The sequence below is a fragment of the Manis javanica genome, chromosome 15 (genome assembly GCF_040802235.1).
Source record: "Manis javanica isolate MJ-LG chromosome 15, MJ_LKY, whole genome shotgun sequence".
Lineage (NCBI taxonomy): Eukaryota > Metazoa > Chordata > Mammalia > Pholidota > Manidae > Manis > Manis javanica.
In genome coordinates, this window is record NC_133170.1 from 21,522,014 (window position 1) to 21,546,733 (window position 24,720).

Genomic DNA, 24,720 nt, shown 5'->3' on the forward strand with positions numbered 1-24,720 from the left:
TTGAACTTTAAACTGGGTGGCAGGCAGTGGGACAAAGACAGCCTCAGACAGATGAGGAATTAAGTCCAACCTGGGTTTTCATTCTGCAACTGACTGCACCCCAGAATAAGATCTGATCTTCCTACACTACTCCTGTGCCAGGACTCTGTAAGGGATATTATTTACCAGGAAACAGGGTGATATTTAAGGGACAAGTGAGAATCATATAGCTCACTGAAATCTGAATATATTAACCCTGAGGTTTGGGGTTGCGGTACATAATTTTCTGTGGAGTGGACTTAAAATTTATTTTAGTGAGTTATTCTATTTTTTTAACCTTCATGAGGTTTTAAACCACAGCTGGACCTCAGAATGAGTCCCAACATTATTTCTCATGTTCTTAAAGAGAATGGTCCAGGGAATAATTAATGGTCTCTGGCTTATATTGGGAGAAAAGGTCTGGCTTATATTGGAGTCTGACGGCCTGGCTCGGGCACCTACCAGCTCTGTGACTTTGGACCAATTCCTCAATCTCTTTAAACCTGACTTTTCATCAGTAAAGTGAGGATAATAAAACTCAGTTCATAGGACTGTCATGAGGATTCAGTGATACAATACATGTGAAAAGTAAGTACTCAATAAATGGAAGTTATTACTCCATAAGGAGAGCTATGAAGACTCTTTCTCCCAAATGCCACACACCCACTCCTCATATAAGCCACCCACCTCTGGTTAGCTCCTTTAAATTTCCCACAAGTCAACATTTTCTGTACCACTTTAACTTGAGACTTGGATTAACAGGTCCCTCAGCCATCTGCATGGACTTGGCTTCAAACATTCAGTCACCCCAGAGACAGCGACATTTGGTAAGAATGGTTGAAAAACTAAAGATTTCAGATTTACACCCCCAAATCCACTACTCCTCTCAAAGAAATGCAGATGACTTGCACAAGTTTCAGCATGCCACAGGAAGTCTGACTTTGTTCAGTCAATACTGATGGTAGTGACATCTTGAGACCACCAGGCTGGCACGGGAAGCAGCAGATAACTCATCTTGGTCTCAGAGGTCCAGTTTCACATTACCTAAATCAAGGGACCTGACTTTCCATCTAATCTTATGTCTGGCTCCTCCACGGAGAAGGCTAATCCCCAAGCAAAATTATGATATTTATCTCCAATTCTACCTACTCCCTTGACCTCCCATGCTGGCCAATGGTTGCTCTAGTTCAAAAGATGCAGGAGACCTGATAACTAATTTTCATTACGGTATCAGGGACTTAGGTTTCATTATCTCTATCCAAGGTACTAGCTGCTCTCATAACTATTATACTCTTAAAAAAGGAGAGCGAGGTAGAGCTAATGCCTGATGCCAAAGGAATGTCTCTTCACAGTGGCACCACAGTAGGTCACTGGGGGAGCTATTCAAGTTCAGGACACTCTTAAATCATTGCAAGCGGGTGAGCACATACCCTGCTGAAGCGTAACATCGGTCTCGTTCACAGACAACTATACACCCTCTGTCCAGGATCCAGAGGAGTGCTACGGGAACAATAAAAGTGTAGAGGCAGCCACTTTTGGACTCTCAGTACTCCTTCAATAAACAAAGAAGTACAAGACATGCGATGGCTACACGGCTGGATGTGCAATGCCAACACTACAATACCCAGTTGTATTTCTTCACGTCCTTTCCCTAGGTGGCTGGGTGGCAGGAATCACCACAGAAGCTCCATGAAGCAGATATCTGGAGAACAGCTCTAAGTCAATCAGAACCAAACTCCCCCCTCCCCACCCACACACTCACTTGGATTCATCCAAAATAAAATTTTTCTTTGCCGAAGAATCAAAAGAAAAAAATGTTTCTTTTTACAAGATCCAAACAAACGTTACATCTGTTTAGATTTCTGTGGGTCTCTCAAGTTCCTCTCAGCATGATCAGGGAGTTAAAGCAGAGTCTAAAAGGACTTCTATAACCCATGACTCTCAAGCAAGGAACCTCTCTCAGGGAATTTCTACGTTGGGAGTTCCTAAAAGACCTTCACATAAACCCCAAATACCTGGGTGAATATTTGAATCACGGCCAGGTTTTAAGGGCAGCGAGAGGCACACACAAAATGCTTGACAGAATTGTAAATAGGGGAACAAGAACTCTCTGTCTGGGGCGAGGAGTTTGTGAGGTGCTTCACCACCACCTCACACGTAAAGTGACAATTTCAGGTAATGTGGGAGTTGGGGGCTGTGATAACAGCAGTGTGGTAGGAATGAGACACAGAGTAGGAAAACAGGCCCCAAACAGATTTACCTTCCAGCCGATCCACATACCAGGTGTATGAACTTGCCCCTGCTCAGGGCTGGTTCCTGAAGCAAGACAGACAAGGAGGAAGGAGAAAGAGGGATTTTATTTCCTCCAGAGGGTTGGCACCAAATCACTTGCTCATATTTGTTCCTCTACAGAGAGCTCCTGAGGTTGATGACCCAAGAGCTACTTAAGGGGGCAAAATAAAACCCCTTGCCAGCTGCGTTCACCAGGCCCTGCTGCTCTGGGCCGTTCTTTCTCCCTGATCCTATACCCCCTTTTCACAGACTGCGACAATGACCAGATGATTCGAGTAACTAGAGTTCAGGTCCTCCCTTTAGAAATAGTTTCTTGGATGTGAATTTTCATGCCCAGGGGATGGCATAGTGTCACAGATTCTCTGTGCTGGCTGGGGTGGATGGCAATGTGCTTTAAAGCTCAGTATCAAAGCCTTCCCTTTAGAAGCTGAAAGCCTCCATTCCCCAGCCAACTGTGCTTTTTCCCCCATAATTAATTCATGCAGTATTAATTGTGCACGTGCTATGGGGCCAGCTGAAGCAGGACATGGCCTGTCCATGCAGATAAGCTGGTTCCACAAGGTCCAAAACCCAGTGGATGCCATTTAAGGAGGGGACAAAATGCAGACTGTCATTTTTACAGGTTACTGGAAAGGCAAACAGGCTTCAAGTTGCAAAGGGGATTCCCACAGTTGCAGCTGGGGTCAAACAGGTAGTTACCAGAAGCGACACCTATGCGCGTAACACACTGATCAAAGGGCCAACGCACAGACATTTCTCGGGGCCACCGGAACAGGGGAGCAGGCCTGAGGTTCAGCTGTAGGTCCTGGGAACCAGCGCAAGGGGCTGTGAAAAGCCTTCAGAAGACCTGCAAGGCCTAGGAGTTGGCTCTGCACCTTATCTCAATCATGGGCAGCATAGGGAAGCGTCCAAAAGTGTCGAGTTGAATTTCCGTATTTCCTTGCAGGAGGGCACCATCACAAAACAATCAGAGCTCAAGTAGAGGGCAATCTCCTGCGTCACTGAAATACCACCATGTGCACTAAAATTTGAGGCTGATAGCTAGAAATCAAGTGACTGATCGTGATACTTAGTATTTATTGGTAACGCTGCACTTTTAATATCCCTGGTGTTTCTTTTCTGGAAGTAGAGAACAATAAAAGGTTTGAGCTGTGAAGAGCCTAGGGAATCATATGCTCAGGCTACTTTACTTTACAGATGAGGAATCTGCCCTCTTGGCAGAAAGAATGAATTGTTTGGGATGACCCCATGAGTAACCATGCTGGCCAGCGCTCAGAGGACAGAGCCCTTGGCACAAGCCTCCCTGATTGGGAACTCCGTGACAGAGCATCCTGGAACATATGCCATGTGGGTAAACCAAGGCACCAAAATGTCAGGCAATTTTTCTGAAACACATCAGTTTAACAAAAGTTTCAGGAAGCAAAATGCTTTAATTTGTGAACTCTCTACACAGAAGTTGGATTTGAGCTTTTATCTTCCTGTAAATTCAATAATAATTTGGTTTTCAACTCTTATTTTATCCCTTTGGCCTTTCTTGTCTGTAGGTTATATAAATTTCACTTAAACAAACACACAAAAAAACCAACCTGTTAGCTCGGATTTTTGTCCTTTGAATGAACAGCTAGAAGGAAGTGACTTTCATCAGTTCCTAAAACTTTGTAAAAGCAGCATGGTGAAAACAGCCTGCCTGGGTTTGGGAATTTTATCTGGATTCAAATCATGGCTTGTCCACTTTCTCCCTGTGTGACCTCTGGCAAGTGATTTACCACTCTGAGCCTCAGATATAAAACAGATAGACTGTCCACCTTGCAGCGCTAGCGATTATTCAGGATGATACAGTTCCAGGCACATAGAAAGTGGCCAGTTAAGAGCAGTGTCGGTAATTACTTATTCCACACATTATGCCACAGAGATCCGTTACAGTGGCATCTTATACACAGGTGACCTCAGAATGGCTCCTAAGGAGAAGTACAGTCTTATAAACTGGCAGATGGGGGCATGACAAAAAAAGGAAACTTATTCTCAAAAGTACGCCACTGCTGGAAAACAGATGAGAAATTAAATCTTAACATTGTTAGCTCTAAAGTAGAGCTACATAAACTGCCTGATACCCCTGTAATTCTTAAGATAATGTGCTATTCCACATCCTTCAACACTCATCTAAAACACTCACACTTTTTTTTTTAATGGCTATTACACCTCTCATTACAACCCTTTGCCCTCCTCTGTGAACCGCTTTGGTGATGCCCCTCCCTGCAGAAAGCAGAGAATTTAGCCCCAGGGAATTGGTGAATACAGTGTTCCCCTCACAGACCCTCAAGGCTTAGACTTTTTCTTCCAGGCATCTGATCTGCATCCACCAGGCATCCACACTCTGTATCCAGTTACTCATCTGCAATCTGCATTTCTATTACTGAAATCTTAGAGCTCCATTTAAGACTATTTCTATCCATGCTCTACAAGAAACAGAAATAGAGACTCATTTCAAAAGAATGGGGTTTAGTCCACCTACCCAAGATGGAAGCAGTAACTATCAGGGCTGGTGACTAGTTATTCTTGGGAATTTACAGTCAGCCCTTGGCCAGGGACAGGGAGAGCTTCTCTCTCTCAAATCTGGCTCTGCCTTGCTTCAGAAGAGACCAGAAAAAAGACATTCCCCCCACCACCACCACCACACACACACACACAAAACACACATGGGGAGTTACGGCAGCTGAGCCAGAATCCTCCTATGGCAACAGTAAAATTACAAACACCCAATGGTCCTTGATAAGGTTCACCTCAGGAAAAAGCACCCAGACAAAGCGGTCAGGGTCATTGCTGATAGAAATTCTAAGTGTGACCTACTGATGAGGAACTCAGGCATGAAGCGAAATGGGAGAAAATATCTGTTATTCGAGAATGGAAGTGTTAGTAATTTGTAGAGATTCAGCCCAGTCAGTGCTCTGAGTTAATGACGAGGTGGTAGGGAGCGACCTAGGAAGCACCATCCCAGCCGCCATCACACGGAGTCTTGGGGGTGCCTGCCAGCAAGGACCATGTAGACGTCCATGAGGCTGACTACGGCACTCACTGACAGGGACTCTTGTTATGCAGAACCCTGATGCGCCAAAGGGAAGACCATGGAGGTACTGAAGCCCTGGGAAAATCCACGGGGGGATAGTTGAGAGGAACACGAGAAATGGAAAGACCATTTCCTACTGTTGTTCCCCCAGTGTCTACTCAGAGATCTGACTGGTCTCACTGGCTTTTATTTTTAAATGGCTCTCTCACTTAGTCTGTCATAAACTTCCCTTATTGAGGCTGGAACAGAGCCAGGCACCTCTGGGCCCAGATAAACAACCCAGAGCACCAGGTAGGAACAACCAGTTGCTAATAGCTTCCAAACGTCCACTTCAGAATTCCAAGGAAATTGCGAGCCCTCCCTTCCCATCCCCCAGGAGCTGCTGTGTTGGAGCTCACGCCGGAGGAACTGCCTTAAATGTACACACAGTGCCCAGCATGAAATGCGAAGCAAAAGAAAAGGTCAATAGACCTCTGGTTATATATTTTTTTTTAAAAAAAGAGACGTCTATAAATAGTTGCATTTATTGAAGTCGCTTCCTTATCAGGAAGCATGGAGCTAGGAATTAATGTCTGCCTGCATCGGAAATTCTTTCAGACAGCAAACCCAAAAAGGAAATTTCCCTTCCTAAGCCTCCTGGCTGTTCTGTTGTGGGCTGTTTTTTCTCCTCAAGCCGTTTGAGGCAGCTAACCAGGGCCCTGGTACAGTCAAACATGTTGCTGGAAATGTAAAAGCCTTCAAGTATTTGAATGTAAAAAGTGAAGGCCGGTAAAGAAAGGGAACAAAAGACACAGTGCTGGTGGTCGCCCATCTTCGACAGAAGTCATTATTGCTTTATCAAGATGCAGATTGAGAATTAAATCTTCTTTCCCGTGTCCTTGCCTCAACTCCACTGGTGATGCCATGGCATGTCACTGGCAGCTGCGCAAGTAGAGGCCACTCTTGGCAGATGAGAATGCAGAGGACAGTGGAGAATCTTGCTGGTCTTAGAAGGTGGCTGGGGAAAGCTGAGGAGGGAGATTCATAGATTCGGGGCAAGGCCCATGAAAAAAATAGCTCCAGGCAAAGGGAGAGAGATGTGGTGTGGGTAGGAAAAGGCCTGGATGGAGTGCCCTAGAGCAGAAGTGAGCTCCTAGAAGTCAGAGACAGATGTTAGAAAATAAAGCTGATTTTCATTGTGACCTTGGGAAATCAGTCTTATACCGTATTGACAGAACTCTTGGCCCTTTCTTTAATGAAACGAACAAGGACATGCATCCTCCGCTCGACTTGGCTCTAGAAAATGAGATAGCCACCTCCTAAATAGACTACTTACCAGTTTTGGAAACTGAAACAGAGCTCTAGTGAATTATTGACCACTGTTTGCCAGGACGTGCTAGGTGTTATATGTAATGGGCTCTGATACTTATTAAAAAAAATCCTCCTCAGTAGGTGTAATAGAAATTGAATCTTAGAGAAGTTAAATCATCTCTTTAATAGAGAGAGGCAGCCCTGGAAGGCAAGCCATCTCAGGTCTGTCTGAACCCAAGCCCCATCTATTACGATGCTTTTCCATTTGTAAACTCCAGTAAAGCAGTGGGACCTGTTCCCAGGAGGTCATCCTGGTGACGTGCCAGGGAATGTGGGCACTTAGCTGAGCCCCACTTCCAGAGCTGGCCCTCTGGTTGCAGAGAGAAAGTGCAATACAACCCAGGCTCCCAAGAGAGTAAAGAGAGGAGCAGGAGCATTGGGGGAGCCAAACGAGAATCCACAGTAACAGGCTCTCGTTCCTGATGGAGGGTCAGGATAAATGAACAGTCCAGTGCATTCCACAGCCACAGCTGCTCCCAGACCCCGCGCCCACAGCCGCCCAGACCCCAAGAGTGAGCAGCGCCCCTGCTCTCAAGTCCGGGAGACTCTGCCATTATGTTTTCTCCAAGGAAGCGAAATGGTGATTTCTGAAGCACAAATCACATTAGATTAGATTCTTCACCTGCTGGGTGACTCTGGGCAATTCAGTGGCCCTCTCTCAGCCACAGTCATCCCACCAATAAAACAGAATTAGTAACACCACTTCAAGAACTGGTGCATGATGAAATGAGGTAATTCCAGTTTTGTTACTTGTAACAGTATAAAATATTAACTGTGATTTTATTTAATTCCCGTTTTTGCCTCTTCTTTGGGAACAAAAATAACTGGGGAGTATGTGAAGTGTTTGGTTGCTACAGCTAAATAGAAAAGAGAGACACCACATCGCTCTTCACTGTCCAGGTTCTAAGAGAGCTTTGCCTGCACATGATTGTCCTCACCTCAGTTAATCCACTGAGAAAGCAAATCTCCAGGTGGGTGAGGAACAAGGTAATGCTTCCAAAGGAAGGCTTTAAATTAAATTATTAAACACAAGTAGGAGTAGTAAGGTAAGAATTCTGAAAGATTGACAAGGAAAGGAAGTAGAGCCTAGGGACTATTTCTGGTGTTCTGACTCTAGAAAACTCTGAGCGGCTATTATGGCTATTTATTAACCCACAACATCATAAACGGTAACCCTATTAAATATGATAAACAAGTCCTAGGTTCCGATTCTTAAATATCGATTCACAGAGATTTTAGAAGGCCAAACTGACACAGCAAAATGCAAAGTCTTTGTTCAAATGACATAATGGCAACCTGTGATTAGATGCAATTACAGCAACAAAGGGGAAATGATCATGTAAAAAGGAATTTAAAGGCAAAATACTTAGTGACTGAAGTTCTGCCTCATAAGTCTGAAATGCACTTACTGCTGTCACACGGGCAGCCCTGAGCATCACTGTGTGAGGCTGCGTTCACAAGCCTGGTACCACCTCACGAGGCACCTTCGGCTGCCCCCTCAGCACCCTGTCTCCATGAATTTAGAAAAAGGTGGCTTTGGGGGCAAAGTAGACATAGTCTCTCCCTCATACCACAAGACCCCTAGCGAAAATTAGCAAGAGGCATCCCTTGCTCCAGGCAAAAGCCTTTCACTGCTTAAAGGGTCAAGAGTGACTTTCTCCAGGTACTCTTAGGGGCGCCTTGAGCCTTTAAATGTATTCAAGGTACAAGGAACAGCTAATGTTCACTTTAAAGAACGGAACTTTTCATTTTTCACTTACCTGCTATGTTTATCTATCCTCAAGCTTAAAAAAAAATATAAAATTTGGTACCCTTTTTTGGAAGAGGAGGAAAACAAGAAGCCCGATCTCAACAGCCACCCCTGTGTTCGCTCTCCTGGTGAAGCAGGCTGTTGCAGGACTGGTTAAGCGCCCCGGCCTGCACGCTTGGGCCGTGAGGAAGCCAGACCAGGGGGGCCCTTCTCCCCTTTCCGAGGTGCCCCTGCCTGTCCCTCTCAATTTCTCTATAATCACCACTTAACACTTTGCTCCACTTATCACTTTTCTTCATCACAGGCAAATAAAAGGAAAAGCCATTACTTTGAGTTCTCAATAGCCTGCTAATTTGTCACACCGAGTCTTCAGCTTCGGTATAGCTCTGTGTGCAGAATGAAATAGTGAGGAGCCCTCAGCACAAGAATCTTCAATATTATGACCCCCGTCTTTCCCCCAACCAGGAAAGAATATATTTTGATTTAAGAATGAATAGGAGAGGAAGAAACAGTTAAGAGAAAAGGTTTACTGGAGATCAATGAGGATAAATGGTGAAAAGAAGCCACTCGAGGCATACCAGTCTGGTGAGTGTATCTTTAAAACAAGCTGCTAAAAATGCTTTCAACCTAGCAATACCATAAATGTCCTGTTGCTGTCTTTGGCTTACAGATTCTTCCCCGTACTTTCCATGAGCATTCCACTGGGAATTGTCTGGAATCCCAGATTAAAACAGCAATAAACCCAATTCCCTTGTTAGAATATTTATTTTCTTTTAGGTTTGGAAACCCAGCCAGGTTGCATCTTCAAGTACATGGCACAGCCTCACCCATAATGCTACAGGCTACATGAAATGTTTCTCAGGCAGCTCCATAGGCAGCTGAGTTCTGCAACAGAAGTGGGAGGAGGGCTACCTAGTTTCAAGTGGAAAGCCCCAGCTGAGGACAAACAGTAAGAGCCTGGGAACCTCCATTTTTGGAGAATTCATTCCAGATGTTGGAACCAGCAGTGTTACAACGAGGCTCACGCAGATTACCAAGGAGGTCTACAAAGTCAAGCAGCCAGAGATTACGCATGCAGGCAAAATCATCACCCTGACCTGAATTCATAAATCTAAGGTCAGCCGTAATGTGCTTCAGTCCTATGTCTCATAATTATCTGTAGGGGATCCATCCATCCACCCATTCAAGGGAGCTATGCAAACTATTCAACAATTGACTGACCATTTAGAAACTTGCAGCCATAAATGCTATGGCCACATCAGTGAAAACTGGCTCAGTGTCAACACTGAGTTCATCTATCTACCCATCCATTGGACACATGGACGTCAGACAGAACCAACTTTGAATCCTGGCTCTAGCTTTTACTAACTGTGTGATCGTGGCAGGTTACTTAAATTCTCTAGGCCCTAAATTCCTTCTGTGTGGCATGAATATACAAGTATCTATGTTACAAGTATTACTGAAAGAATTAAATAAAATAATTCACATAAAGGGCTTCACACAATGCCTGGTACAGGGTAACTCCATGAAAAATATCAGCTTTCATAATTCTGTGCTAGGCACATGGTAGAGCCGGCAAGACAGTAGTTAAGCTGCACAGCTGTGATTCAATGAAGAGACTGTCCAATCCAGAAAAAATTTAAGTGTTGGGAGGGGGAATGATTCTGTAGGGGAGATCATAATATTTTAAAGTTAAGAGAGCCTTTAAATATTTTCTTGTCCAATCACAATACTGTATGGTAGGAAAGTTGAGTGTTATAATGACTGACTCACAGTCAGAGGGCTAGTTTAACAGTAGAACAAGTTACAAATTATCTCTGGACTGCATTTTGGTGTGTTTATTAGTTTGTTTTACCATGAGAACTTCTTTTGGAGAGGCAGTTCTATGGCAAAAGAGCTTACCTCTACCAAGCACCCAGAGGTGAAAAAGGAGTTAGGGCCTCCTTGGGAGGGTGCCTCCAAGTATAGGAATATCTATGAAGAAACCTTAGCCTGTTTGGGATAAGTGTTCTTCACAATTTTTTTTTCTCTCTGTACTACACTTCAAGCTCCATAAGAATGGGGAGTTTGGTCCGCTCTGCTCTCTATCCCCAGCATGCAGAAGGGTGCCTGGCATACTACAAGCAATCAGTAACTCTCTGATGAATGAATAAATGAGATCAGGTAGTGGGGATTTTTTTTTGCCTGCATGCCACGAGTACACATCCTATGGTGAGTATCCTGAAGTGAACATACTGGTCACCAGACAGCATCTGGAATAAAAGATTCTGTTAACCCAACTGTGGTTTCTTTTCCAGTCCTCTCTGCTCCAACGGTGCCACAACACCCCGGTTTACTAAGGATGAGTGGCCACAGCCATGACTCTGGCACCTGTACCATCCCAATCACACCCTTAAAACTTCACTGTGGAGAAGAGGGCAGAGCTGTGCCCTTTACCCCTTGCCCAAAGGAAGCTGGAATGTGCTGACCGTAACATGGAGCAAATTTGTAAATACTGAGGGATGCCGCATGCTGGGGGAGGGGAAGGATTCTCAGGGCCCCTAATTCCTTGTCCAAATCCCAGCAGCCATCCGCTCGGTGGCGGAGAAAGAACAGGACAGCAATATTCCCCCAGTGCTTCTAGCCTCACAGTCATCTGATTGCCTGAATTATCACAGAGAGAGAAAGAGAAGCCCAAGTCCTCTGTCTCTATTGTTCTCCACTTTCAGCAAGAAACCTAGCTTCTAAGGAGGGATGGAACAGGAGGAAAGTACCGTGGGGAGCACTGCCATGCCAGAACGAGATGGCAAACACACGTGTGCCACCGTTTAAGCTATCAGGAATCAACTGGGGAAGGGCCAAGGTAACCCCCAGTCTCCTACACCATCTGCACGTGTGCCCTCAGGATAACAGTCAGGCCGGAGAACCTGGCATCTTCTGGGACACCACGGTCAAGGTGGGAGTCAGGTGATTCATTCTCCCCAGCAGCCACCACCACATTTTATGATCTGGGCTGGGTGGCAGCACAGGAAAGACACAAAAAGGAAACGACAGGTGTCAGCTGCTTCAGAGACTGGCTCCAGAAGCACAAGTGCTCTGGCTGTGCTGCCAAGGAGCAGCTGAGGGCTCACACAGGAGAGGTGGCGGAGGCCAGGGTAGGGATGACTTATTTGGGAGAGAAAGGTGGAGACACCACAAACTAACCGAAGCTCTGAGGGACCACAGGCCAAGAGAAGTGAGAGTGAGGGGAGTGAAGGCAAGGAGCGGGACAGAAAGGCCAGCTCTAGGTGTATAAACGCAGGAGAGAACAGCAGCCAGCACGGAAAAGCGGGAGGGGAGGCGAGAGGCCCTATGAAGGAAGTAGGACACACAGCCTGAAAGCAAAGCAAGGAGTGGTTCTGGTTTAGGAACCGAGCATGACTTAGAGCCTGGGAAATATTAAAGGGGGTAAGAGTGACCTTAGGAAGACAGACGAACTCTTCTAAAAGTTCACTTTGCCTCTTAGGAGATTTACTCGATTCTGCACATATTGTACATTTCCAGATTCGGGGTGACACGGCATGGTCTGAGACGACTGAATTCACGGAGAAACGAGGGGCGGGAATCTCGAGCCAGTCAAAGCCATTTCGGGACTGGGGTGGAGAGTCCAAAGCAAGTTCTCCGCACGGTGTGCAAAGCCCCGGGCAGGCCCGCGCCCGGAGACCCGCCCCTGGCCCGCGCAGCCAATCGCCGGGCACCGCGGTGCGCCTGCCCCGCCTCGCCCCCGCCCCCCACCAAGGGCCGCGAACACTCACGCAGGTGCGCCGGCAGGCGGATCGAGTCTTCCTCCATCCTGAGCGGTCGCGGCACTGGAACATGAAGTGGAGTCGAGGGGGCGTAACTCGGCACCGGGCTCTCGGGAGGTGTATATGAAATGCGTTCCTGCTGTTAAAAAGAACAGGAAGGGGGGGGGGGGGAGAAGACCATGAAAGCTCGAAACTGGGATGTGAAATCAGCAAACGGGTGGGGAGCAGAAGGGAGAGGGCCGTCCCGGCAACCCCGCATGCCCCTCTCCGGACTCCGTGCAGTTGTCTTTCAGATCCCTAGCACTCGGGATTTACAACAAAACTCGGGAAAAGCTTAAAATAGGCCCTTTCCTTTGGACTGTGGGTCAATAGGTGTCCATTTCTTCTCTGTACTAGTGGTTTGCTCAAGTAAACAGGGGAGACGAGGCAGAGGAAATGAAACAGTATGTCCAAGAGAATGCTTTGAAGACTACTCTCTCAAAAATTACTTTTCCAAGTCACATAATTAATGTCACCAATACATTAAAACCACATTTCCTCTTCCCTGGCAATATCCCCAGCTTCTCTTCCAAGTACGATTCTGTGCTCAGATCCAATGAGAGGTGAGCTCAAACTGATGGCTTCTAAGTTCTAGATTTAGATCATAAATCTCCGACCAAGATTTTTCTGTCGTCTGTCTCATTATACAACCCAAAATGTCCAATGTTTAATTTTTTCCTTCATAGCCAGGAATTATCTGCAGCATTAAGGGATCTCTCCTTGTCCCATCACTCGCCATCTCAGAATCAGTAGTTCCTTTCCTTCTGAAGTTTGTCAGAGCTCGGTCAGAGGATTAGCTGCATTTAAGGAAAAGTACTGTTTAATTAGAGATACTTATTCAACTGACAAGGAAAGGCGGGTGGGAGACGGGGGAATTCCGCAGATCCATTGTTTAAATTCAAACAGGCATGTTTGTTAGCTCAATTGAAACAGCTGGATGGGATGGGAGGATTAGTATTAGTTTTAAGTTAGACATGGCAAAAAATGGCAAGGAACCAACTACTGTGTTTGGTTAGAAGAGCAGTACAGTTTGCATCTGAGATCTGCATACCAACTAGTTTGACTTGCAGGCCATACATAAACATAACTTCTGTTAGTTCTGTGGTTTAACTGGGCACAGCAAAGTGGGGCACACAAGGCCCATAAATAAGTTGGGGAAAAAGATCAGTAAAATGCCATTATAAAAAAAGAAATCAGGAGCAAAATAAAAATCAGAGTAAAGGAAGGGGCCCTGTACCTTTTGGAAAACAGTTCTCTGACATTTTACATTTCATCAAATATGCAAAGGGAAGCAGGGATGTCCTCCAGCCCTATAACGAAATTAAAGCTTCTCTTCTGCTCACAGCCTGGAAAGTTGGGGGTTGTGGAAGGAAGTTTCCATTTTAAATGGATATATATATATTTTGGTGATTTCCAAATGGAATCACTATACCTTCTCTGAGTCAGCAACTAGGGGCATTTGGACTAGTTCTGTTTAAACATACATCCTAAAGTTTCCTGGTGAATTTCTTAATTAAGGGCAGGCACATACATCCTAGATATCATTTCTGTATCAATTAAGCTGTCCTGTGTAAGGTCACCTAGAGGCAAAACCTTCAGCTTCACTTTTCTTGAATTTTACCAAACATCACACATATTCTGAGCAACTCTAACTTAAGGATGAGTTATATTTTTGGTGTTCGGCTTGGGGTTTTTGAGGTGAAGGACATAAAGACATAAATACGCATAGGGGAAACATACAAACTCTGTTCAGAGGTTTTTCAAGGTGAGATAGGCTTTTTAAGCATTTTAAACATGATCTGCTTTTCTAGATTAACAAATTATCCATACACTTCAACCCTTGAATATCTAGATATACATCTAGATATCCTATCTACCGTTAATTTTATTCCCAGAAATAGCTTTCTGTTTTGTTAGGGTTTTTGCAGAAGTGAAACTGTTGATGAAGAAAACATCGTGCAGCCAAGGAGTTTTCAGATACCATGAGTGTGAAGGGGAAAAAAAAAAAAAAGATGATATTTTATGAGCCTTTCTCTTAAAGCAAGGAAAAACCTGTACCTAGTTCATATGAATGACAGGCCACACCTCACCCCTGCTTCCTCACCACTCACCAACTCCACCAACGGACAAGCTGGGAGGAACCCAGCCCTCAAAGCAGAGTTTACTTTACTTCTTGGGAAATCTACCTCCAGCCTACTGGCAAAAGAGTCAAGCTATCACCTTTAAAGTATATACATTCTGACTTACTAAATTAATCGTTATATTGTACCTTCATTTCACTATACTTTCTTTGGAGGTAGGCCCCAGCGTGTCTGCACCTCTGCCTGGTTCCCTGACCTTACTGCTACACTGAAATGTCACACGTCAGTGTTTGTCCTGGGATTTTATGCAACCCCCACATTGAAACAGTTCTAGATGGAGATTATTGTGCTATTTCATGATGAAACCTATAAAAAGAAGGCCGGACACTGAGTGATTGTGGACCCTGAACTCTCTCATTCCTGAAGATGGTTTCCACTCAGCAATATTGCGACACCATCAGCTTGGATGGGAAGCCCTTTTTCAAAGGTTCAATAAAGAGACTTGGCAGTAACAGAAGAGAGGGTACCTTGAGCGAGACAGTGAAAAAGAAAAATGTGCTTCTGGGGCTTTGAGCAATCTGCTAGCAGCCATTACACACCTAATGTGACCCGGGGCTCAGCAGCCAGCAGAGCACCCATGGGACCCCAGAAAGGGTGTTGCCCAGTACGTAGGCTCCTTTCCGAAGAGAACAAAACACACACCTGGGAATCACAGACTTACTTCCTTTTGCATCTCTTTTTGTTAATCTCTGGGTGACTCATGTGGTCCTCATTTTTTAATCTATTATTATAACTGTGCACTTAATATCTACAGTGGAACAATCGGAAGACTACCAGCAATTAGAAGTATGAAACAGATATAGCTATCTCAGATGGAGACATCTGACAGAGGCTTAAGGAGACTAACCTCCAATTTCCCAAATAAAGGAAACCTCCTTATTCTCACAACCACTTCTCTGGTCCGACCTCAACAAAAGGAAGGGGGGGCGCCCACCTGCAGCTGATTCACCTCCAGAGCAAACTGTCAGCCGGATGAAAACCAGAGGTGTTTTACTTTAACGTTACAGAAGGGAATAATGATTTTCCCAAGAGGATTATAACCACCGCTCTAATTAAATTAAAATGCTACGGACAGTGATAGTAATGCATTCCAGTGTTGTAGGGGATGCACTGCCGGCGGAGTCAACGATGTGACTAAAAATGCCATGATGTGGTTACCTTATAGTTTAAATGCTGAAGAAATAAAGCATGCTGTGCTCAAATTTGCAGATACAGCCAATCAAACCAACCGGCTGAACAGAAGGGAAGCTCTGACATTCCTCGGGCTGATTGCCACACTTATTGGGGAGTGAGGCTGGGGGAGGAAGAGCAGCACAAAGTTCTGAAATGAGAAAATAAGGCTCGAAAGGGTTTGAGACAAGGGATGCAATGGAAATTTGACTAACCATTATAGAAACCTTTTTTTAAAAAAATTAAATGGTTAAAACCTATACACGCTTATGTTACTCTACAAGAAGATATGTCAAAGAAATAATCAATCTTCCCTTGTTTTCTTCCGTCTGCTACTTCTATAGCTTTTCTTCTTCCTTCCTAATTACAACCCTTTAGTAGAATTCGTGCCTCATATTGAAAATTACCGAGTATCATAATTCTTCCAAGTGGTAAAGATACCTCAAGACAAATGCTGGGCATAGAAACCACCGGGCATAAATCTGCAAAGAAGTAAAAAGCTAACCTTTTTCAAAGAATATTGCTTCTCTCTCACTTACCAACTTTACATTTCCCTGTATGGCCCCGGAAGATGACTGGTTAGCCACAGACGGGTAAGATTCCTCAAGGGAGGAACAATCTAAGACAGGCACAGTCGCAGGGGGGCCATCAGGTGAGAAATTGGGGATCAACAGAGGTGAGGCTTAGAACCTCACCCCCGTGTTTTGAGAGAAATGTTCTGCATCTGTGGATGTTTTGTTGCTCTTGTCTAGCTTGGATTAATACTTAGTCTATAGGCACAGACCTGATCATCTACATTTGCCCTCTTACAGCACTAAACTATGTTTTCTACCTTTATCTTGCATCTACCTAACACTTCAGCATTTTATTTAAAAAAATAATAATAAGGGAGAAATGTGGGATTCACATATAAATCAAGTATAAAAATCAAACGAATAATATCTGACTTAATTGTTCATAGTTCATGATGTGTGATCAAAACCGAAAGTTTCTGTGATATGACTGCCCTTGTACTGTTCACCATGTAAGAACTTATTCACTATGTAAGAACTTGTTCACCATGTAAGAACTTGTTCGTTATGCTTCAGAAGATTGGAGACTGTTGAGAATTAGGCTTAGGGTTGATTAATGATTGTGCATTGAGTCCCCTATACAGAATTTTATTGTTGTTAACAACCATTTGATCAATAAATATGAGAGATGCCCTCTCAAAAAAAAAAAAAAATTAAATGGAACATGGAGTAGGGTCGCTGTAAGCAAACTACCAAAACCAAAATGAGTTCTATTCCCTCTCTGGTTCCCCCTTAACCAAGAAGGGCCAATGAAGGGCACCCATCTAATTCTGCTCATTTTTAAACCAAGTGCTTAAGGACCTTTAACTCACGTACAACAAGCTTATATATGTCATGCTTAGCAAGAGAATGGCATTTCTGCTACCACCTTCCCACCTCATGGCTGTACATTACAGAAAGAAGAGTCAAAAAATGACTATTCTTATTACAAAAAACAAAAAAACAACTTTCCTTTTCAAAATTATTCAATACAGAGCTTCTTTAAGTCACGGGGATTCCCCCCAAGTGCATTTACCCATTTGTTTTTACATCATTAACTCCTTAAAAAAGCTGAAGGGTTGAGAAACTTAGAGCCTACTGCTAATTAAATACTAACTTTCTGGAAATAAACATAAAACATTTCTGGAATTGAGAAAAAATAGAAATGAAAGCTTGGTTGTACTTGCAAAAAGCTGGTTTATAGGTGATTTCAAAGATCCCCCTACCATGGAGCTGAGAAGTCCTTGATTAAGGAACTTTTTTCAGAAAAAGCCCCAGCCCCATTACGAATGCCAGGATATACCCCAATAATGGTTTCTGAAGCCTGTGTCAAGTCCTGAAGAGGAAGTGTCATGGAAACAGAGTGGCGACTGTAACCATCTCTTGGGGAACTCTGTAAAAATGCTACTGGTGCCCTTTTTATTCTGGAGCACTTCGGTGTCCCTTCACTACACTGAAAACTGGCCATGCAGACAAGATGGAAAACAGCATACAGGGGTCATGCTGGTAATACCCCATATTTGTAGGGAGGGATCTGCTTTCCACCCTGCAGGTTTTTAGGAAAGCTGCCTGGGAAAGCTAATGCTTGTACTTTAGTCTTCTTCTATAGGTTGAAGAGAAGAATCTCTCCTATGGGAAGCTGTTTATTGAGAGTCACTGAACTAAAGTCTGAATACACAATTATTTAAGTACACTCTTCTGGCTGCAAAATGATTCAAGGTGGTGGCTATGGCTTTCATTAAATAAGTTTTCATTAACCAATGAAACCTACATCTCACCAAAAAAACTGAACAAGACCGAAATCTGAGTGGCCCAGTTTCCTAGGTTTTTAACATCATGGATGTTAAAACCTTAACTAACTAACACCTCGAATGTCAATTTCTCTCATTTGAAAAATGACCCTGAATTCCTCATTCACCCCCAAACTTCATGAGATTAACTTAAAGAATGTAAGAGAAGATGCGAACGTCAGCCTTCTTTTTCTAAGTATGCCATACACACAGCTACAGACCACGATATTTTTGGCATCTCCCCAGAAAGAGAACAGTAAACCTTAGGGTCTGGGATATGCCTTAGGATCTGAGGTATTCAAATATGAATTCTGAAGAAAACCAGAGCCATCAACTCACACAGCAGTGAAGTTGGGATGTGATCTTTCCTTCCCGCAGAGGTTCCGAAAGATCTCGAAGCCAGAGGGCAGAGTCCACTTTCCTTTTAGTGCCCAGCTCCTCTCCTGAGAAAACATCCTTCCAGGTGCCAAGTCACTGGATTTTTACCACCCAGTTGATCTTTGGGTTTTAACATGCTTGCAGTAATTTCAGGGCAAAAAGTGGACATACCCAGTAAAAGTTACAAAGGGTGGGAATACACTCCTGGTCTCCGGAGCTTCCTCCCTTGGTCACCCAGACGCCCACTCAGCCCTCGGCAGGGTTGGGGCAGAGGTACCCCTGACGAACCACACTCCCAATGATGTAGGGGTCTTCCTAGGAACCCAGCTTTACCAGTCTAAGGAAAACTCTTGCTTTGGACATGGGTCCAGGACCTGAAATGTGAGATTCCTGCATATTGAGAAACGAAATAGTCCCTTTTCCTTGTCTTCCTAGCCTATTAGATCCTAAAATCAAACAGATACAATCAAGTCACAGCATTCCAGTCTTTTACCCAGAAGTCTGTTATTTATACACAATTAGGTGAATGAAAAGAAGTGTTAGTAATAGGCCCTGCATCCAGGCATTGCTGTAAAAGGTCATTAAGGTTTATTTCTCCCAATGATTGTTCAGAAATCGTTCAGCATTCATCAAGCATCCACCAGGAGCCAAGACCTGTACTAGGTGTTATGAATTCTGCCACCATTTGTCCGAGAATTTCCAGGATAGCCATACTATTAAAAATTCTGTATTATCTTACCCATAAATACACATAGGTATTCATAATAAATACTTATACCCCTAGAACGCATGTCCCCTTCTTAGCAGGAAAACATAGTCACTACAACAATCAGGGACGGAGCATTGTGAATGTGCTCCCATGAAGCTTTTATTTCAGATTCACAATAACCCTGCGAGGAAGGCGTCAGTATCTCCATTCCACATGCGGCCCCAGATTTGAAGATCACGGGGGTAATCCATCCATTTAAGCCACCAGCTCGGGAGATGGTATAGTTGGTATAAAGAGGAAAAATAAAAAATTGCATTTAAATAGCTCCTACCAGTCAACAACAACTTCACAAAATGTGGGGAATCCCAAGAGATTGGTGGAAGCTTGTAAAAATTGTCACAATTGGGGAACATTTCATTGCTTTGTACCCTCACTCCTCAGAATTTCACTGGGGTTCCTGAGGGTCACTCAACAGAGCCACCTAAGCTGGGGTGTTGACCTTCTTGAGCCTGTTGCTTGTCCCACGGGGACCACAGATGCAGGGAGTAAATGTGTTTAGCTGAAGGAAGGGGTCTAAATGCAGCGCCCAAGAGACGTTCTCGACCTTGACCTCTGAGCAAGGAGTAGCCACTAAAGTTCATCCAGGGACATGTGTTACCTGTGGGACACAATCAGCAGGGCCACTGGGGCATTTGGAGATGACTTGTATGTATGATGACTTTACCTGGTTTAGAAATCTCATTGTAGGTAATTTTTGAGGAGAAAGATGTTACTTTTATCCTAACATTTTCTTTAGCACCCAAAACCATTTCCCTTGCTCAATTCCTTTTCCATGTATCCAAGAGCAGCAAATCTAAATGTACAGGCGAGATGAACAGGAGGCAGTGGGGAGGAGAGGCCCTGCCAACATTTATTGGTGCCTGTAGCATATAGAGCTATGCAACCCGAAGGAGCCGAGGCAGCCTCCTGAAACCACAGGCCTCGGTCTAATAAGGTTTCCCAGTGGTCTTAAGATGCACACTTCCATTCTCTCCAATGAGGAATGGAGGAAGGCACATGCGGCCTTGGGGAAAAACGATGTAAAGAATCCTCACAGACACCTTCACGAGAAGGACCAGGCTTACCTGTAGATAGATCACAGGGCCGCAACGCATACCTGTGTACTAGAAATATGTCTGTGCCTTACTGTCCCCCTACAGCTGATTTAAGCTGAGGCTGGACAGGGACTCCAAAAGGGGGCTCCTACAGAGAAAAGAAGCTCAAGTGGAAGGTGCCTTATAACTCTAAGTTGCTGCTTGTATCTCCTGGCAAGTCAAAGCTTATTAATGACAGGGCGAGCGCAACAAACCCAAACAAAAGGTGAATACCGCAAATTCTTCTCTATCCACTCAGCCCCGAGTCCCCTCACAGGAGCCTAGGGCTCTACTGAATACAGCCCCAGAGCAAAAAACATAAATAGATTTCTTTATTGTTCTAATTTTAAAACATTTTAATTAAGATCCTTTCCAACCCTGAGATGCTATGAATTTTTTTCTTCTTCTGAATTTCTTAAATATTTCTGACATGAATAGTAAGCAGAATCTCAAGCTGTGATTCATTTTCATTCCAGGTTGTGGTTTCCAGGGAGGTCTATGCTTGAAGGATGCTCTGCTCATTTGGCTGGAACCCAGTTATCGTGTCGGCAAGGTCAAAGGCTTTAGACCTGGATGGGAAAACTCAGCACATGCCACTCCATGCCCCAGACTACACCCCTAATCCCTGCCACGAAGAAGATGATTACTTTCGCTCAAAGTGGACACTGGGTGAGAGTTGGGTGAGCTTAGCAATGTACGTCACTGCTCCTGGCAACCCCACAAGAGTGCGTGTGCTACTAAGAGTGGGTCGATTCTGTACAGGAAAGGTGGTGGGACTTTTTACCTTCTCTTGCTGTGGGATTTATCCAGAAATGCCCCTAAGCTTTTGATCAACCTCTTGAAAGAGGGTCACTAACTCCTTTCTTCCTATCTAATTCTAATAGCAGAAGAAACAGGTACTTAAATTAACAGCCTCTTAAATCCTGGGCACAACAAAGTGGCCAAGTTCTGTTTTTGATTAGCTGCTTTCTCCTCCATTAATGCTATTCCCTTTAATGATTTGGCTATTACAATTAGCCAATCTGCAGTGTCCCTGCCTGGGGCTAGTAAGTAATGAACTGAGAGCTTTGCTATTTAGTTGAATCAAGGGCACCATGAAAGAGGCTTCTCAATTTCTCCCCCCAGAGGGGAGACAGCTTGCAGGCTTGTTCTCCCTGGCCTGTGACTGCCCTCCTAGGCACTCACAGTGCCCCTGGGGTGGGGAGGTTATTCCAGGGACTCACAGGACATTAAGACCTGGGTAGGAGAAAGGAAAAGGGTCAGACTTCTGCAGAGCCTGAAGGCAGAAGAGGCAGGCACAGTCCTAAGGGTTGCTTCGAATCAGAGCTTTAACCATTTCTTCCTCCTCCCTTTTCCCCCCGCCGCAGCTCATAAATCCTTTACTCCTTCCCCATGTAGCTTTCTTCTTTCTGTTATAGCATCTCTCTGGGCTGTGCCCATCTTCATTGCCTCCCTGACCCACTGCATCCTGGAAGTCTTGTAAAAGGGAAAGAGAGAAAGCGAGGCTTTGGCTTGAACTTATAACCCTAGCTGTTTGCTGGGCTTGGTTGGAGGGGAGGCAACTTAGCTCTCCTTTGAAATTAAAAATTTATGCCCTGTGATTTAGCTTTATACAATGTCTATGGCTTAAATGGACCACATGCCTAATAAGAAATGCTAGATTTTGAAGATTTGATGCCAGGGAGAGATTTACTTTCTAGTAATAAGGATAATCCTGAAAAATGTTAAATAAAGTCTCTCAAATGGCACCCCCAATGACGCTGTCCGCACAAAGTCCTACAAGGTCCTAACGGGATCCCGTTAGTCCACTTCCAATGAGCCAGGAGACATCCCAAACTCACAGACCTCGGTCAGTAAGGAAGAAGGCTGGGTTATCACCACCACCGTGGTCAAATTGAACAAATTCCCTTGCTCTACATATATCCAGTCATTCTGGTTGCCTCAGGCTGAAAAATAAGTACAAATAGGAAAAGCCCTGTAAACTATACCTGGAGTAACAAGTGCAAATTAGATATGGAAAAGATTTATACCCCTGGAAAATGTTTACTACCAAAATGATTTTCAATCATAAGAACCCGACACTTAAAAAGCAACACAGAAGAAATAAGTTGACATCTCTGTGTTGCTGTCTGAGAAACTGGCATAACAATACCAACCTTTGCCGTCACCTCATGTTATTTCAACGATACATGAGATGAAGCTTACAAAACATTGTGATTTTCTGGAAACAAAGGCTTTCTATAAACACGTTATCTTTGTGACGAGGAGGAGTCTTTGACATCCCAAATAAAACACTACTTTTTATGTAGTCTTTAAAAATTAAACCTGTCTTTCTGTCATTAAAGTGGGAAATTGACTTACTTGAAACCAAGACTGAGATAGACAATAACTTCACTTGGTGGCTGACTGAGGAACTGGGGCGGAATTTACCTCCCCCCCTGTCCATCTCCCAGTCTCTATAACTACAAAGTAACATATAAGAAACCATGAATACTGATTGAATGTGTCACATACCTGTGTCTCCTCTTCTGGGAAGACTTTTCCAGAAGTGATAACCATCTCGGCAAGAAAATTCCTACCTACGCTTGTCAAAAACCTTAGAAATTCCCTGATTCTTTTACACAGGACTCCTTATAGGAACTCAGGAAAGACTCCTTCCCCTGCGGCGGCCAAGGGTAGACAGACCTGAGAATTTTGTTCTTGACAACTGATTATTGAAAACAAGTTCTGCTGACAACATGAATGTTATTATGAAAAACACCATCGACATCAGTAATAGTCTAAAACTTAATGCAAGAATGAGAATGAAGTACAGAAGTCTGTGTGCATGCAAGACGAGAACAGTGGATGAAATATTAAGCAGCTTGAAATACTATGAAAACTCATGTGCTATATGCTTGTAGCTTTGTTGTGACTAATTAACAGTTTATTTCGCATAAGATCCTGTGTCTTCATTAAAACCATTAGTGCTCACGAAAAATATGCCTGAATTTCCATATACCTCAGAGACTCAGGATCAGTTGTCAATTTAGGAAACATACACTTTAAATCAGGTGTTTGGAATCTTGGCTGCACACCAGAATCATCTGGAGAAACTTAAAAAAAAAATCCCAGTATCCAAGTAAATTAGCCAGGTATCAATATTTTTAAAGTTCCCCATGTGAGTCTGCTATGCAGAGGGTAAGGCTGAGAAGCTCTCTCTTAAATCAAGACACTAAGAAGTAGAGTAAATCAAGACACTTGTTAAATGATTATCTTTCACAGTAAGTTTCTAGAAACCTTATTAACTAATTTGCTAATTGTCCTTCCCTCCTGAGTAAATTGCCATTGTTCTGCCTTTAATCATAAAGTAGAGATGATCAGTGCACTACAGGAAGTTCCTGTATCAAGTTCCAGAAGGATGACTACCTTGACCTGTATAGGAACAACTGCCACAGACAGGTGTGTCTCCACAGGGGTTCCTCTTCTCTCCCAACCGCCTCTGGAGTTCCCCCCAGTCCCACCCCAGGCGGGATGCTCAGCCTCACTTTCCAAGCTCCCGGTGGAGCCCATGTTCTCAGCATCAGCTGCATTTGAAGTGTGTAGAAGGAGCAAGGCGAGGTTAATGGAGGAAATGCAAACCCATTCCACTTCTGGCCTGCCTTCTCTCTCCACTCTCCCATGGAGAAGGGTCTGGCCATCTCCATACCCTCAGGCCCCAGACACCCTCTCCTGCCCAACAATGAATCCACATCAAGTAGCCTGGAGACTGGGGTACCTCTTTTCTCTAGGTGAGGGGTCAGGCACAATCCCCATGCTGGCTTCCAGGGCTGCCTTTGTGCCCCTGACAAGTGAAACACATCTTTTCCCCCCCAGTAACCTTGCCACGCGGGGTCAGGTCTTTATTTTTGCAAGCGAAGTATCAACTGATTATGTTCTGGAGAAATGCCTTGAACTCCAGGCAGTTGACTTCTTAATAAAATCTAATAACCCCGAATGGAGAAATGACAGTCTCTTCAACAGATGGTGCTGGCAAAACTGGACAGCTACATGTAAGAGAATGAAACTGGATCACTGTCTAACCCCATACACAAAAGTAAATTCAAAATGGATCAAAGACCTGAATATAAGTCATGAAACCATAAAACTCGTAGAAAAAAACATAGGCAAATCTCTTGGACATAAACATGAGTGACTTCTTCATGAACATATCTCCCCGGGCAAGGGAAACAAAAGCAAAAATGAACAAGTGGGACAATATTAAGCTGAAAAGCTTCTGTACAGCAAAGGACACCATCAATAGAACAAAAAGGTACCCTACAGTATGGGAGAATATATTCATAAATGACAGATCCGATAAAGGGTTGACATCCAAAATACATAAAGAGCTCATGCACCTCAACAAACAAAAAGCAAACAATCCAATTAAAAAATGGGCTGAGGAGCTGAACAGACAGTTCTCCAAAGAAGAAATTCAGATGGCCAACAGACACATGAAAAGATGCTCCACATCTCTAGTTACCAGAGAAATGCAAATTAAAACCACAATGAGATACCAGTAAGGATCACCACCATCCAAAAGACAAACAACA

At 44.1% G+C, this 24,720-nt stretch overlaps 1 protein-coding gene across 4 annotated transcripts in view; it reads right to left on the bottom strand.

Annotated features, from left to right (window-relative positions):
- The window catches only part of ETV6 (ETS variant transcription factor 6), a 222,991-nt gene that overhangs the window by 121,114 nt on the left and 77,157 nt on the right, over positions 1–24,720 (bottom strand). For 2 of the 4 annotated variants that reach the window (XM_037008756.2, XM_037008754.2), the window contains exon 2: positions 12,248–12,377. The exons of 1 other annotated variant lie outside the window; for it this stretch is intronic. In XM_037008756.2, the coding sequence (XP_036864651.1) occupies positions 12,248–12,377 (130 nt within the window). The remainder of the gene's footprint in view (positions 1–12,247; positions 12,378–24,720) is intronic. One more of the 4 variants, XM_037008755.2, reaches the window with a different exon arrangement.